The 16,315-nt window shown below is 43.1% G+C and overlaps 1 protein-coding gene across 1 annotated transcript; it reads left to right on the top strand.

Annotated features, from left to right (window-relative positions):
* Positions 1-369: 369 nt before the first annotated feature.
* LOC143757387 (junctional adhesion molecule A-like) lies at positions 370-16,079 on the top strand. Its single transcript, XM_077248511.1, has 4 exons — positions 370-469; positions 3,513-3,818; positions 3,907-4,164; positions 15,991-16,079. Exons 1-4 carry the CDS (start codon positions 370-372, stop codon positions 16,077-16,079), a joined length of 753 nt encoding a protein of 250 aa, XP_077104626.1.
* The last annotated feature ends 236 nt before the right edge of the window (positions 16,080-16,315 follow it).

Raw genomic sequence — 16,315 nt, 5'->3', positions numbered from 1 at the left:
TCTATTAATAGTTAATTGTGGTATAATTGTCAAAATATTTTTGAGGGAAAATGTATATATAGCCCTATAGATTTTTATTACATTTCATTATAGCACATTTGTATTCCAGCTGCTTGGTGTAATGACATGAATATATCGATCCCCAAAACCCTAAACGCCACCAGCGGCTCCTGCCTTTTGATTCCCTGCCGATTTGAAATTTCAACGGAGAATGAAAAATATCTTAACCTTTCACCAGTAGTAACCTGGAGACGAGGATCTCTGTGGTCACTCTATGATACAGAGCGTTTTACCAACGCCTACAGTCAGACGGAACCTCTGATAATGGTGGTGGGGGACTTACGAAAGAAAAACTGCACTTCTGTCATGATGAATCTCACCAGCCTGCATTCAGATCGCTACTTCTTCAAGTTTTCATCTGAGAGCTTTAGTGTGACTGCAACTAAAGCTATGAAAATACTTGTGTCAGGTAAGGCAGTGCAAATGTTTCAATAAGAATTAGACGTTACTTTTCGATTTAAGAGGTTTGTGGCATCAAATCTTTGAAAAATGTTCAGAGTTTTACGGGGCACATAGTAGCTATATAATCAACTTACATTGCCATTAATTTTGTGTATTTTTGCTCCCAAAACACATAGTTGTGTTTTGTGTGTGTTGGAGCGCCAAAATTGTAGCCTGGCTCCACCCTATACGTACTTCCGCTCAATTTTCATTTTCCTTTAGTACTACTTCTGGGTTTGCGGTATATTCGTGGGTTTCCTCCATAGACAGTAAAAGAAATGGACACAGCGACACCCTTGATTTCAATGGAGAAAACTGAAGCCCATTAGAAGCACTCACTTCCGGATGGCTGAGCTACTGCGCAGGCTCAAACTGAGCTTGACGACAGTCTGACAGTTGTAAATCTTCTAGTAGCTGTGCAAAGACAAATCTGAATCACTTAATTCCTCAAATACTTTGTTGAAATATTTTGTCCCGTTGCTTTTATGGACTCTCTATCTATGGGCTTCTCCCTTGACTTTATGCCTCTATGTCCCCCGACTGCCTCATAGACAGTAAAAGTTTGCCGACGAGCTTCTCCTCCTGTCTATAAGGTAATTTCTCTATTGTGCGACAGAGAGTCGCGTGGTTATGACGCAATCGTTAGCCTATTTTGCAAAAACAGCTTCTATGGGGCCATAACACAAAGTAATGGAGCCTTTTATACATTGTCGTGTTTCTTTAGAAATAAATAATGGACAAATGAAGTCTTTGGACGCCTCAGATGTAAAGTTATTCTCTGTCAAAGTGACGCCAAAATGAATGGGAGTCAATGGAATGCTAAAAGCAGGTGATGGTCTGCTACAAAGGCGGCCCCCAGGGAGGCTTCAGTTTCCGGCTGATGGATTACCCCCTTGGTTTTCTCCGGTCAATTTTTTGTAAATACGGCCTTCGGAGGATGCAGCCTTCACATTGGGACACAGCTTCTCTGTACAAATGAAATCTACGAGAGTCTGGTAGGACCAGGCTACCAAAATTGTACATACGGGGATGGAAATTTTTTCTTTTCTTTTTTTTTTTACCTGCGGCAACAGCTCATCCACTCCTCGGGTCGGTTTGACCCTGAAATATTAACATTTTTATAAATTGAGTGTTCATTGGAGTTGTCCAAGACCTTAGGACTTTTGTCACACTTAAACTTGGAATACACACAAAAATTGTAATAAAATAAAATTGCTTGTAAGAAAAATAGTAGGCTACCAAATCCTTCCCTCACGGGTCAATTTGACCCCCATAGGAATGAATGAGAAAATGGTGATTTTTTTAATTTTATTTGTCTAAAACAAATTACATTTTTGGCACAATCCAGAACTAAAAAACACACACAAATGAAGGCATGAGACTATAGAACATCCCCAATGCACACCAATCTCACATGCATACACACACACACACACACACACACACACACACACACACACACACACACACACACACACACACACACACACACACACACACACACACACACACACACACACACACACACACACACACAAACACCTAGGAATTCCAAATAAAAATCCATCAGTCACTATGCAGACTGCACACCATATGCTTTTCATTCAGAATATAAAAACCTGTTACAGATCCTAAAATGCTGTTATAATTTCACCAATTATTTTGCAATTGTGTGGGGTTGGGTTGTTCTGCATTGTAAATCCCTGCTGTCCACCTTACTGACTTTAATTATTGCAAAATAAACTATTAAAGTATAAATACAAACCAAAAAACATGCTCAAAATTAAAACTAAAAATGCCCACATATTTCCAAAACAAAAATAAACTATTTTGTAATGTCTAAATATGTAAGTCTACCTGAATGCATACAGAAGCAAACTGACTTCAAATGGGACTTTGGGATCCAGGGGAACAGTTTATTTGCAAGAGTCATGAAATATCATATATATATATATATATATATATATTTATTATTTTTATTTTTTTCCCACAAGTGGCCGGCAGAGACACCCAAAATGAGATATTTTGACCTTATTTACCAGGGTTATGCATTAATCATGGGTTATTTCATATTTAAGTGAAATAATGTGAAGAATGTGCTTATTTGTATTAATATTATTGATCAAATCTAAACATTTAGAGGTAAATAAAATAAAAATTAAAAAAATTCTTTAAAAAAAGCATTATCTAAATGCATTAAACGTTATCAAAATGAAATTATAGAAGCTTTCTGGACAAAAATAATAATTATACTTTTTTATGTCTTCTCATGATATTAACCTTATCTTATTCCTTATTAATGCAGAAAATGTTCTCACCCTTCTTGGTGGAGTTGTAAGCTTTTCTTTTCAAGCTAGGGAACAATAATCTGCATATGAACATATACACAATTACACAAATAACAATTAAATCTTCAGTCGTATATCTATCTCTTTGTGTAGTACTGTAGGCCTATGCTAGGCAGCTGCAGCTGAATGATCTAGGAAATCAGTAGCCTAATAAAGAGGTTAACTTCACAAAAATACTAAACTTAACTGTATTTAAATACAAATTTCATTAAATAAGATTTTGTATTTCAAATAGGCCTAGGTATATTTTAAATATATGTATCTGAAATACTGCTCATCCCTACCCTTGGTTTGTTACTGAATGAATCAGCGTCTTTTAAGACTTTCCCTTGGTGCCTTATGCTGGTGTATGTTACTTCACGACATGGAAAAACAAAAAGTTTTCTTTACGTCATTCACAAAGACACTTCCTATGTTAGCTGTTCTTAGCTGCAAACTAGATCAGACACGTCTGAGTTCTGGTTTTCCAAAAGTCTTTATCAATTGTACTGTTATCTTATCAATTAATTGAGAAATGTGTCCTATAGCAACTATAAAAAACGGTAATATTACACGGTAACAAGGGCATCTTGAAATAAAGTGTAATTATTTGTAAATGCTTTCTATTTTCTATACAAATGAATACCATCACCATCACTCTTTCTCCCCTCCATATCCTTATAGATTCAGTGGCTGAGCCGTATGTGATTGTGCCGGGACTCAGGGAGGGTGAGGTGGGGAATCTGACTTGCACTGTTCCAGCGCCTTGCCCCAGTAACTCTCCAAATGTAACATGGGATCCTGCATTAGGTGGGAACATAACACAATGGACACAGCTGAATGCTGATAGGACACAGAATGTTTCTGCCATTTTGAACTTCGTCCCATCGTTCCACCATCATGAGCTGAAAGTGAACTGTGTTTCCACCCGGCTAGACAGACAGGACAAACCCCTGCTCAGCCACAAGACAATCATCCTCAATGTGGAGTGTGAGGTTTTAACCCAACACAGTTTGCAGCTTTTCTCTTTTTGTGGTCATTCTGAAAATACTCAGTTTCTTCTCTTTATTGCCCACAGATCCTCCTAAGGAAACACAGATCTCTGTTACAGGCTCATTCTGGCTAGGTGATAATGTAACCCTTACCTGCCAAAGTAATGCCAACCCTCCAGCGGTCCATAGGTGGTTCATGAAGAAGGAAGGTATAGTGGAAGAAGTGGGTGCCTGGCGTGTGCTTTCCTTTACTGCGACCCATGATAATAGTGGGGAATACATTTGTGAGGCACAGAACCTACATGGTGCAGGGAACTCCACAATCCTACAGATCAATGTCCCAGGTCAGTCTATACTTGAGACTGTAGAGCAGGGTTCCCCAAATCCTGCCCAGGAGGACTACTGTCCTGCAGAGTTTAGTTCAGATCCTAATCAATCTCACCTACCTGCAATTTTTCTAGTAACTCTGAAGACCTCAGCTGTATCCCAATTCAGAGGCTGCATCCTTCAAAGGTCGCATTCGAAGGCCATTGCATCACCACGGCGGGACGAAGGCTGTCCCAATTCGAAGGCTCCTTCAGATGCGGCCTTCAAATGCGTCCTTCGTTTCCCATGAAATGAAGGATACAACTCGTACGCTGGTGACGACAGGATTTTTTTGAGAGAATTTGCTGAATTACACTTTTGTATTGGGTTTCAGCTTACTCAAATATCTGATACAAATGTAAAAATAGGAAAAAAAGACCTCTAAAGCAGTTCAAATGTTGACATATCTTACTAAGATGCGATTATATATAGTTTATACTCTTTGTTATATACAGAAATGGACCATGGTGAACATATTTAAACTGTTTGTGAACCCTGTTTTGTTTTCGAACAGTTTAAAGGGTACATAACACACACAGTTTCTGCCAATCTCATGTAAATCTTGAGTACCTATAGAGAAATATTGAATCCTTCATATCTCCGAAGAGTCTTAAGTTTGATCAGATTTATAAAACATAGATACAGCTGTACCGGTTCTTTCCGAAAACAGTCGACCTCCTGGAGGCATGCCGTGGGCAGAGCTAAAGAGTCACAAGAACGGATTGGTTTTAAAATGAAAAATGGACACTTATGGTGGTCAGCTAAACAAATGTATTTAAACACACACAATACATCCGTCCGTTTTCCCCAGATAACTTTTGATTCACTATATGTTCGTGTTGTTTACATTATATGCACTTGATTGCCGATTGCCAGCAAAACACAGACATTTGATGCTGTTTTACCACCTGTAGTTCCGACTCATGACCGGGATATTTTATCGCTGAGACCGCTCCATCTTTCAGTTTCAAACGATCTGCATATTCAGCGTTGAACTGGGCCTTGTTTATATGTGGCAGTATAGATGTTTGGCTTCGGGCTGCTATTGGTTGCGTCGGGTTTATTTATTAAGACTATCAGGGCTAAAGGCGGAGCATATACCTGCGTTGCTTGGAATTGCGTCACAGTGTTTCTTCCTTGCTTTTCCGGTTCCGTATGCTGAGGAGCATGCGGGAAATTTGTCTGTTTGGTCCCTCGTGTGGCATGTAGGAGATCGAGTGCTGTTTCCCACGGCTGGCGGTCTTGTATAGACTTTCCACAGGTAGGAACGTGGTTGTTTATAGTTTGTATTTGCCCTTTTATACTATAGGGCAGTGGGTGAATTAAAATCCCTCCTGTTCTATATACAGCATGCACATTGATTTCGCACCTCGGACCGCCGTGACTGGATTCCTTGCACCCCAAGTATGCAGGTTATTTGTAAACGTGTCATGCTCTATGAGATTTCTTTTTTTAATTATAGTTGTCGTTTCAGAAGTGTAGTATATTTTGCCGAGTAGCGGGGAGGATTCCGTTGCTGGGGTAACCTGTCATTCGCTCGTTCATCACGGAGCGCTGCTGTTTTGCTGCTGTTTCAACGAAACTGAAAACGTATGCAGGTTGATAAGAGGTGTTTTACCTCCCTGAAGTTTTAGTGTGTTTGTGCGTGCGAGTGTGTATGTGTGAACGGTTACAAGGAGAGTGTGGTGTTAGTTTGGTAATTGTATTGTTTCTTTCTAATGTTTATTGTTTAGTTAATTTATTCTGATCTGGTTCTATCGTGAACTGTGTATTTAATCGTTTTCTGCATATTCTGTTTTTTTGTTAATTAGGAATTGAGTGTCTAAAAGCAAAGGGGCGGGGCTTGACTTGATTTATTTTTGTGCGGTGTATCTTCTGGCCCTTTTGTCCGGTGTAACTTCTGGCACTGTGTGTGTAGGTGATACTAATCTTGTTTTTCTGTGGTTTTCTTTTGCATTTCGTGTGCTACTTACTGAGTGTTGTGGTGCTCCTTGAGTCTCCCCCTGCTGGCCACATTCAGTTTTGTTGTCTGATCGTTTTTGAGTGTTACTCTTTTGATTAAGTGTGTTTCTTTTGTATTTATTTGTTTGTGTTAGTCAGCGCTGTAGTTCTTTTGAACATTCTCCTTGTATTGTCTTTGTCTTGACTTTATTATTATTGTGACATTTAATAAAGCAATTATTTATTCATCCACGTCTATTGTCCGATTAAGGGAATACATCTGTGCATCCTATTTATTTATCCTGGGTTAAGAATTCCCAGGTGGCGTAGTCATTACATTAGAATTATAGCAATTTCCCTTCTCGCCACATATAGAACATTTGTCACCGAAATGCCGGGAACAAACACACTTGGCACAACTCTGTTGCTGCCCTGGAAAAACAAACTGCATCCTCTGTTTCCCTAACGCTGGTTCTTTGGGAAGCTGAACAAGGTTGTCTTTCAACCAAAAACACTCTGTCACGATTCATGGTTTCACTGACTCGCCCTCGCTATGCGTGTGCGTGTTGTGTGAGTGATTCACACTCGCTGTTTTCAATGTGGATGTCCTATATATTGTTTGTTACTTCGTCCTGTCTTTGTCAGATGGTTGTTGAGGCTCACTGTTGGAAAGGCGGGGCTTAGTGCACCTGTCAATCATCGCCCTGACGCAGCCGAATGAAGCGCGAGTGAGAGAGACTTGCACGGGACCGGGAGAATTAACCCTTATTTTGTGTGCTATAGTGTGCGTCTCTTACTGATTGTGAGTACCCGTTTTGATCAGTAGACAATCCTTGTTAATATAATAGTATTTATTTTCAAATGCACTATGGTATTTGTCCGCTTTTAGTCAGAATTAAGAGTGTGAGAACTAAGCTCGCGTGTTCGGTGCATTCACGAGCTGTGTTCACAATATAATATCGTTTGAGGATATCTTCAGCCTTTTCCATACCTGTTTATTTATGTTACTATGGTATTATACTTAATTCTTTGTTAGGTTTGTATGGGAGTACTGTATAGTGCGCTGTGTGATATTCATATGGACACTTTCGGTTTCAACGTGCCGATTATGTTTATTTAAACAATGACGGCGCCAAATTGCATCGTATTGGTCCAGTTTAGTTATGTATATTATAACATTATATAGTGTAATGCAATGTGATGTATATTGTGATTCATTTTGGTATAACAGTCAAGTCATGTTATGCTGATTATTTCTTTATTTATGTTTTATTGTAGAACCACACACATACCTCACACAGACCAACGCATTCTCAGTGTACAATAAACCCCTTTGATTGAATCAGACTGTCCTGATCCATTCCTGTGTTTTGATCGACACACCAAGAGGAAGGCTAGAGACATTAGAACCACCTTAGAACACAATCCTAGAGTAACTACTTAACAAATTGGTCCTTCGAGCCGGATATCGGCCATTGCTCTTGGATAAAGTGGGATCTATCAGCTCTGATATGGAACCAGAAGGGTTATATGCAGATGGTGGCAGACCTCAACGCCATGTTCGCACTCCTGCCTATCTCGAGGACTACGATCTCACAGCTGCACGACGTAGACCGATCAGACAGCCAATGATGTCTTATGCTGCAGAGGAGCCTCAGAGAGGAAATCCATCAGATGCTGCCAGGATTTCTCCCTCCCCCTCTGACAGAGCCTCTAGTCCCGTGAGTCAGTATTCCTGGAACGTGGTGGACGAATGGTCGCCGGCTGCTTATAACAGAGAGCATTCCTATGAAAGACATCAGGTGAGAGCTCCCATGCCTTTTACTCAACCTCAGTTTTCACCATATCATCGGCCTTGGGAAGAGACTGAGGTTCAATTATCTTCACAAACTGTCTGTGACTCAGCACGCAGGCCTTCGCAACCCATGTTGCGCTCTGAGTCTCTTCCAACACCACTTCCCCACTCATCTACCAACCGGCAGTCAATGCGGTTGGCCAGTACAGTTGCTGCACCGGTGAACTCAGATTCGTCTGCCCTTAAAGGGGATTACTCATTCTCAACCCCGAAGCAGACTGTGGACTACAGAGATGGTTTTTTTCTGTCTAACCACCCAGAGAGGAATGCTGAGGAGCCATTAAGGGAACATGTGATGGTAGATTTCTTGGGTAAGATGCTTAGTGAGCTTCAAGTAATGAGAGATCATATACAAACTGGATTGCCTGCCAAACAAGAAGTCACACAGTCAGTTAAGCCCCCTAATTATTATGACTTCCCTCCTGCCAGCTATCCAGATGAAGCTGTCCCACCTACTTCTCGCAGATTACCTCCACCACTCAATGAGTACGATACTTACGCCCATGGTCCAAGTTGGTATCCAGAACAGAGGTTTGAGCCTGTTAGGGCTGCTTACCTGCCTCAACCTCATGAAAGGTATAAGCCAAGGAGACCTAGGTGTGTGACACCTACGCCCAGAGCTTCCACTTTGCATCCAGATGAGAGAGAGAAGACCTATCGTGGGCCTACACCGACCATTCCAGACTTCATCACGGGAGATCCTAGTGAGTTCACCAGACTAAAGCTTGCTCTGGAAAACCTTTTACCTCATGATGCGACTGAGCTCTTCCGCTATCAGATATTGATGGATCATTTGAGATTAGATGAAGCCCGCCTGGTGGCTGACTCCTATCTCAACTCACATTTCCCGTATAGCGATACTATGGCAGCTCTGACTGAGAGATTCGGACAACCTTACAAGTTAGCCCTCAGAAGGATAGCTAAGGTGATGGATGCTCCTGATATACGACGAGGTGATACAGCAGCCTTTGACAAGTTCGCCCTGCAAATCAGATCCCTTGTCGGTATGCTGGAGACTTTGGGCCATGAAGGTCAGTCGGAATTAAGATGTGGTTCGCATGTGGAGAGGCTGCTAAGCAAACTACCTCCTGAAATGAGGTCAGAGTTCAGAAGACACATGTTCCGTCGTCCGGGTGCAGTGTACAACCTCCTAGACTTCTCTGAATGGTTACAGTATGAAGCGTGGTGTCAGAGCAGTGAGAGTCAAACTTCGGACCGTCGGCGGAGGGTAGAGCAGAAGACGGACCGGGGGAGAGCGACAAACCCTGCTGGACGTTCAGCTACTGTACTTCATGGATCGGATGAGAGCCCTGCCAAATTACCTATCGGACCAGCTCTGATTCCATTAGCCAGTTCAGGGATCACCAAAGCACAGCCTAAAGCTTTCTGTCCGTATTGTGACAAAAATGACCATTACCTCAGTCAGTGTGATACCTTCAAGTCCTTCAACAAGCAGCAGATCACAGATTGGATCCAGGCGAATCACCGTTGTTGGCGCTGTGGACGTGCACACCCAGCGGCTAAGTGTACCCTCAAAAAGCCATGTAGTATCTGTAAAGGCAGACACCTGCAAATTCTTCATGAAGTGAACTCCAAACCAGTGACTGAAGGATCTTGTCTGGTTAATTCAGCGACTGAAACCCTGTATCTGGATAAACCTCCAGGATGTAGGAAAGTTCTCCTCAAGGTTGTCAGAGTTCTGCTCCGTCACAAAGATAGGACCCTGGATACTTATGCCGTCCTGGATGATGGTTCGGAGAGGACGATTCTTCTATCCCCTGCAGCCATCAAACTCGGAATTCATGGTCCCATGGAGAGCTTAGCTCTGCGTACTATCCGCCAGGATGTTCAGACTGTAAATGGTGCCGTAGTCTCTTTCCAGATTTCTCCAGTAACTCAGCCACAGAAAATATTTAGAATCTCAGCTGCCTTCACTGCCGAGTGCCTTGGTCTAGCGGACCATTCTTACCCTCCGAGTGTCCTGGAGAAGTATCAGCACCTGAAGAACCTTCCACTGCAGTCTTTCAATGGGGTAAGCCCACTATTACTGATTGGAGCTGATAATACGCACCTCATTACTCCCATATCACCTGTTCGTCTGGGCCCCTCTGGGGGACCTGCAGCTGTTCAGACCAGGCTCGGATGGACCTTGCAGGGACCAGCAAGATTCTTGGAGGATCAGCTGTCACCACAACAGTGCTTCTTCGTATCCCTCACCCCTGCTGAACTAGAGCTGAAAAAGGATGTGGAAAGGCTGTGGCAGATTGATGTCTTACCCTACCGCTGTGAGAAGCAGGTCACCCGATCCAAAGAGGACCAAGAGGCTATCAGTCTCTTGGAGACTAAGACAACTCGGGTTGAAGTTAACGGCATCCTCCGCTATGCAACGCCTTTATTGCGCAGGAAGGACTTCCCCTTCTTCTGTGCTCCTAAGGAAGCAGTAATGCCTAGTCTCAGAGGCATGGAGCGTCGGCTTGTTCGGTCACCAGAGAAAGCGGAGATTTATAAGTCTGAGATAAATAAGCTGGAGTTGACTGGTGCTGCCATCAAACTGCAGAATGAGGGAGAGGAGGCCACAGGAGAGAAGTGGTATATCCCACACCATATGGTCACTCACAATGATAAGAACCGCTTAGTGTTTAACTGTTCTTTCGAGTATAAGGGGCTAAATCTTAATAACTCCTTACTACCGGGTCCAGTCTTGAGCCCTTCTCTTCTGGGTGTCCTCCTGCGGTTTAGGGAGCATAGTGTGGCCATAAGTGGGGATATACGTGGGATGTTTCATCAGGTCCTGCTACTGCCTGAGGATAGACCACTCCTGCGGTTTTTATGGCGTGACCTGTGTCGGGATGACCCTCCAGATACTTATGAGTGGCAAGTACTTCCCTTTGGGACTACGTGCAGCCCCTGCTGTGCGTCCTTCGCTCTTCAGCGACACGTGGCGCTACACAGTACACCTGATGAGGATGTAAGATTCTCTGTAGACAGATGCTTCTACGTGGACAATTGTCTCCAAAGTTTGAGTTCTGTTCAAGAAGCACGACTGTTAGTGGATAAGTTACGTACCCTCTTATCTTCTGGTGGTTTTGACATCCGGCAGTGGGCCAGTAATGCAGCAGAAGTTGTCAGTCATCTACCTCCCGAGGCCAGGTCCCCTAAGCTGGAGTTGTGGCTTTCTCAAGACAAAGCCGACTCACGAGAGTCAACGTTGGGCCTGAAATGGCACTGCGAGCTGGACCATCTTGGGTTCAAACACCGACCTGTCACATACAATGCCTTGACAATGCGGAGTATCTATAGGGTGCTGGCAAGTCAGTACGACCCCCTTGGCATCATCCTTCCCTATACTACCAGAGCCAAGGTGATCGTGCAGCAGCTTTGGCTAAACCACCGGGACTGGGATGATCCACAACTCCCAGGTGAGCTCAGGCAAGCATGGACAGACTGGGAAGAGGAGCTTAAATTCCTATCGCAGGTGACAATTCCAAGGTGCTATAACCCCTCCTATATGGATCAATCAGATGTACGCCGGGAGATTCATGTTTTCAGTGATGCCTCTGAGAAGGCATATGGGGCTGTTGCTTATCTGCGTTCGGAAGGTCGCCAGGGGGAACTTCACCTTGCCTTTCTTCTAGCCCGGTCTAAAGTGGCCCCACGAAAGCGACAGTCAATACCGAGGCTCGAGCTCTGCGCCGCCTTGGTAGGTGCACAGTTGGCGAAGTTGCTCACAACTGAGCTCACTCTGAAATGGGACAAGGTCACCTATTGGACTGACTCTACTATTGTCCTCCACTGGCTCCTTTCTGAGTCCTGTAGGTACAAAGTCTTCGTGGGCACCCGGGTAGCAGAGATTCAGGAGTTGACCGACCGGACAGAATGGCGATACATAAATTCTGAAGGAAACCCTGCTGATGACCTGACTCGGGGCAAGAGACTGCAAGACTTTATCGGCCCCAACAGATGGCTTCAAGGTCCGAAGTTCCTACTGCAACCACAGGAGGAGTGGCCCTCTCAGCCCACCTCATGCTTTCCGAACTCTGAAGATGCAGCTGAACTTAAAGGAGGAATCTTCTGTGGGATCACTAACACTGTGCCGTTGACTAATGAAAGGAGATACAACCACTGGAAAGATTTGGTGGACGCAGTTGCACAGGAGCTGCATGGGGCGGCTGCCCAGGATAAATCTCCTCCAGCAGGTACCTACAGAGAGGCAGAGACTGTTGCCCTGAGAAAGATACAGCTAGATAGTTTCCCTGAGGATTTCCAGCTGCTAAAATCCAACAAGTCAGTTCGCTCCAACAGTCGGTTACTATGTCTCTCTCCTGTATTTGACTCTGAAAACCAACTCATCAGAGTCGGAGGATGACTGAGGAGAGTGGAAGCCCTTGACCCAGCTACCGCGCACCCTATTGTACTTGACTCTCATCATCCTAACACTCAGCTACTGATCAAGGACTATGACACTCGACTTCACCATCCAGGACCTGAGCGGGTGTTTGCTGAGCTCCGCAGGAGAGTGTGGATTCTGAGAGGTAGGGAGGCAATCAGGAAGCACCAAAGGGCATGTCTCGACTGTTGCAAGTGGAGGTCAAAGCCAGCAACACAGCAGATGGCTGATCTCCCTCCTCCAAGGCTCAGATTGTTTAAGCCGGCATTTTACTCCGCAGGAATGGACTGTTTTGGGCCACTGGTGGTGACATTGGGACGCCGGGTAGAGAAGAGATGGGGCCTCCTATTCAAGTGTCTCACCACCCGTGCGGTGCACATAGAAGTGCTGGCCTCAATGAACAGTGATGCCTTTCTGATGGCACTGAGAAGGTTCATTGGTCGACGTGGCCAGCCTGCCGAACTGTACTCCGACCAGGGCACCAACTTCCGAGGTGGAGAGACAGAACTCCGGGAATCTTTCAACCAACTCAGTCCAGACTTACAACAGCTGTTAGCCAAACAAAGGATCAGTTTCCACTTCAATCCTCCGGCCTCTCCGCACTTTGGAGGTGTGTGGGAGAGGGAGATCCGGTCTGTAAAGGCTGCCCTTCGTGCAACCCTAGGTTCAGAAACGGTGTCCGAAGAAGTGCTTCAGACAGTTTTGATTGAGATTGAAGCTATCCTAAATTCTAAGCCTTTAGGATATGTTTCGGCAGATCTGGCTGATCTGGACCCAGTCACTCCAAATTGCCTGCTGATGGGGCGGCCAGACGGTTCCTTACCCCAGGTGGTGTATCCGGAGTCTGAACTCCTCACAAAGCGGAGATGGAGACACTCCCAAGTATTAGCTGACAGATTCTGGTCTGCATTTATAAGGCACTATCTACCGGCAATGCAGACGAGAGGAAAGTGGCAAAGACCATCACCTAACATCGAGCCTGGCACTGTAGCCATGTTGGTTGACCCCCAACTACCTCGGTCCCTATGGCGTATTGGAAGAATTCTGAAAGTCTACCCAGGAGCCGATGGCCGTGTCAGAACAGCGGAGATACAGATAAAAGACAGAACGTATACTCGGCCTATAGCTCGTCTAATAGTTCTTCCTGAAATCCCTGAAGAGGATGACCATCCTGGGAGTGAAGACAACCAACAGTAACCCTGAACTCATTTCCAACGGAGCAAATTTCTTAATAAATTTGGGGGCGGCAGTGTTGGAAAGGCGGGGCTTAGTGCACCTGTCAATCATCGCCCTGACGCAGCCGAATGAAGCGCGAGTGAGAGAGACTTGCACGGGACCGGGAGAATTAACCCTTATTTTGTGTGCTATAGTGTGCGTCTCTTACTGATTGTGAGTACCCGTTTTGATCAGTAGACAATCCTTGTTAATATAATAGTATTAATTTTCAAATGCACTATGGTATTTGTCCGCTTTTAGTCAGAATTAAGAGTGTGAGAACTAAGCTCGCGCGTTCGGTGCATTCACGAGCTGTGTTCACAATATAATATCGTTTGAGGATATCTTCAGCCTTTTCCATACCTGTTTATTTATGTTACTATGGTATTATACTTAATTCTTTGTTAGGTTTGTATGGGAGTACTGTATAGTGCGCTGTGTGATATTCATATGGACACTTTCGGTTTCAACGTGCCGATTATGTTTATTTAAACAATGACGGCGCCAAATTGCATCGTATTGGTCCAGTTTAGTTATGTATATTATAACATTATATAGTGTAATGCAATGTGATGTATATTGTGATTCATTTTGGTATAACAGTCAAGTCATGTTATGCTGATTATTTCTTTATTTATGTTTTATTGTAGAACCACACACATACCTCACACAGACCAACGCATTCTCAGTGTACAATAAACCCCTTTGATTGAATCAGACTGTCCTGATCCATTCCTGTGTTTTGATCGACACACCAAGAGGAAGGCTAGAGACATTAGAACCACCTTAGAACACAATCCTAGAGTAACTACTTAACACTCACCAGGGATCATCTCACCGTGTTTCTCCTGCTTTTCCAGTCCTGTTCCCATGCTGTGGTTTTCCCTGTGGATTTACTGCCTGTTCCTGTATCTACGTCTGCCCATTAAGCATCCCTGCGTTACCAAGCCCTGGATCTTCTTCTGCCTGCCTCCACTCTGACCTGCACTACTACCTACTAACTCTTCAATTAATAAATTCACAACTGTTCACTCACAACTGAATCCTTTTGACTTCTTCCATCAGGGTTATGGGACACTCTTCTTTGGTGACATTGTGGTTTTGGTGGTCTGCATTTCCCAAAAGCATTGTGAGCCTAAGTTTATCGTAGAGACCATTGGTGGCAATTGTTCTATGATCAAATTAGCCTTACGTTGCTTTTGGGAAACGCAGCCCTGGTTGATGTGTGTGCACGCTCTTCCAGGAGAAGTGCCCATACAAGGAATTTCACCCTTGATGAAGTCATACAGGGACATACTCGAAAAAAAAACTTTAAACTTTAAAAAAAATTACGAACCCTGGACGAGTGTATTTGTCACAGAAAAGCTGTCATACGTCCAACACTTTTTTTGAAACCTTGGCCATGTTTTGCATTGGAATCCCACTCTTTAACAGTGTAAATATGTCAGTATGCATGAAATAGTATTAGACATCCCCTCTAATAAAACTTTCAAAAAAGTCCAGTACAAATGTTACTGCCACTCATCAACAGCAGCTGTCACAATTGTTAGGCGTCAAGAACAATCCTCCGTAGGCTAGACCGTCCCATTTAACAACGCTTGTTCTGATCTTCATGGCCTTTGAAGGACGCAGCCTCTGAATTGAGACACAGCTCTTGATTAGCTTGTTCAGGTGTTTTTGTTAAGGTTGGAGCTAAACTCGGCAGAGCAGTGGCTCTCTAGGACCGGATTTGAGGAACCCTGCTGTACAGATTCACCATATATTTGTACATAACTCTTTTGCTCAGTCTCTTTGGCTCAATTCTCAAATTAGATTTTTTTTCTTATCTCTGAAATATTAGTTTCTTGTTTGCTAAGTTTTAGCAAATTACACACGTTTTGGCACATGTGCAAAAGAGTTAGTGTAGTTTTCTACAGTTCTAAACATGCAAAAATGATCCATTCATGTTGTTTAGTTAACTTTTACCTACTGTTGACATCTGTATCTAAAAAGCTTAGTGTAATACACAATAGCATTCGGCTAGACAAATCTGTCAGTCAGTGTCACCAAAAATTATGAAAAATGAAATTTGTGTATAAACAGTTCTAGGGTTGACTACCATGGTAAAACATCTAAACATTTTGACAGTACAGCTCACATGATGACAAAAATGTTTTCATTGTGGTGACACTGACCAATTTAAGGACACAATAACTGAAACATGAATGAAATGCTTTGGGCGAGTTACTACATTTTACAGACATGCAGTACTCATTATTTACCATATACAGTTACAGTTTAAAGAATTTTATGACTGTTTCAAATAATGAGCCTAAGCGACATTGAGAAAAACTATATTAGTTATGTAAACAGATTAAATGAACAGGCACAAAAGCCATGTTTGTCAGTTCTCTTTGTTTTTTGCAGGCATATCATACACTGCTTTCCTCGCAGTTTTGGCACTGTTCGCATTGCTTTTATTTGGACTTCCTATTGTTCTGATTTACAGAAGGTAGGATCCTGCTAGAAATTTAAATTATATAAAATATTTTATACAATTTTTGAGATAAATGAGAATGTTTTCCTTTTTTTGTTATATGCAGGTGCAAAAAAACTCACAGAAGTGTAAGTATCTTGATATGTTTCTCATAGATAGATAGATAGATAGATAGATAGATAGATAGATAGATAGATAGATAGATAGATAGATAGATAGATAGATAGATAGAAAAAACATGTCTTCAATATTCTT

This window comes from Siphateles boraxobius, unplaced genomic scaffold (assembly GCF_051911475.1).
Source record: "Siphateles boraxobius isolate OS27281-9 unplaced genomic scaffold, OSU_SipBor_1 30, whole genome shotgun sequence".
In the NCBI taxonomy this organism is placed as follows: domain Eukaryota; kingdom Metazoa; phylum Chordata; class Actinopteri; order Cypriniformes; family Leuciscidae; genus Siphateles; species Siphateles boraxobius.
Note: the sequence above shows the minus strand (reverse complement) of the source record. Positions and strands in the feature narration are given on the sequence as shown.

Coding starts and splice junctions, on each gene's coding strand:
- LOC143757387 (XM_077248511.1), top strand. CDS start 370: ATGAATCTCACCAGCCTGCATTCAGATCGCTACTTCTTCAAGTTTTCA. Junction 470..3,512: donor TATGAAAATACTTGTGTCAG/GTAAGGCAGTGC, acceptor ATATCCTTATAG/ATTCAGTGGCTGAGCCGTAT. Junction 3,819..3,906: donor AATCATCCTCAATGTGGAGT/GTGAGGTTTTAA, acceptor TATTGCCCACAG/ATCCTCCTAAGGAAACACAG.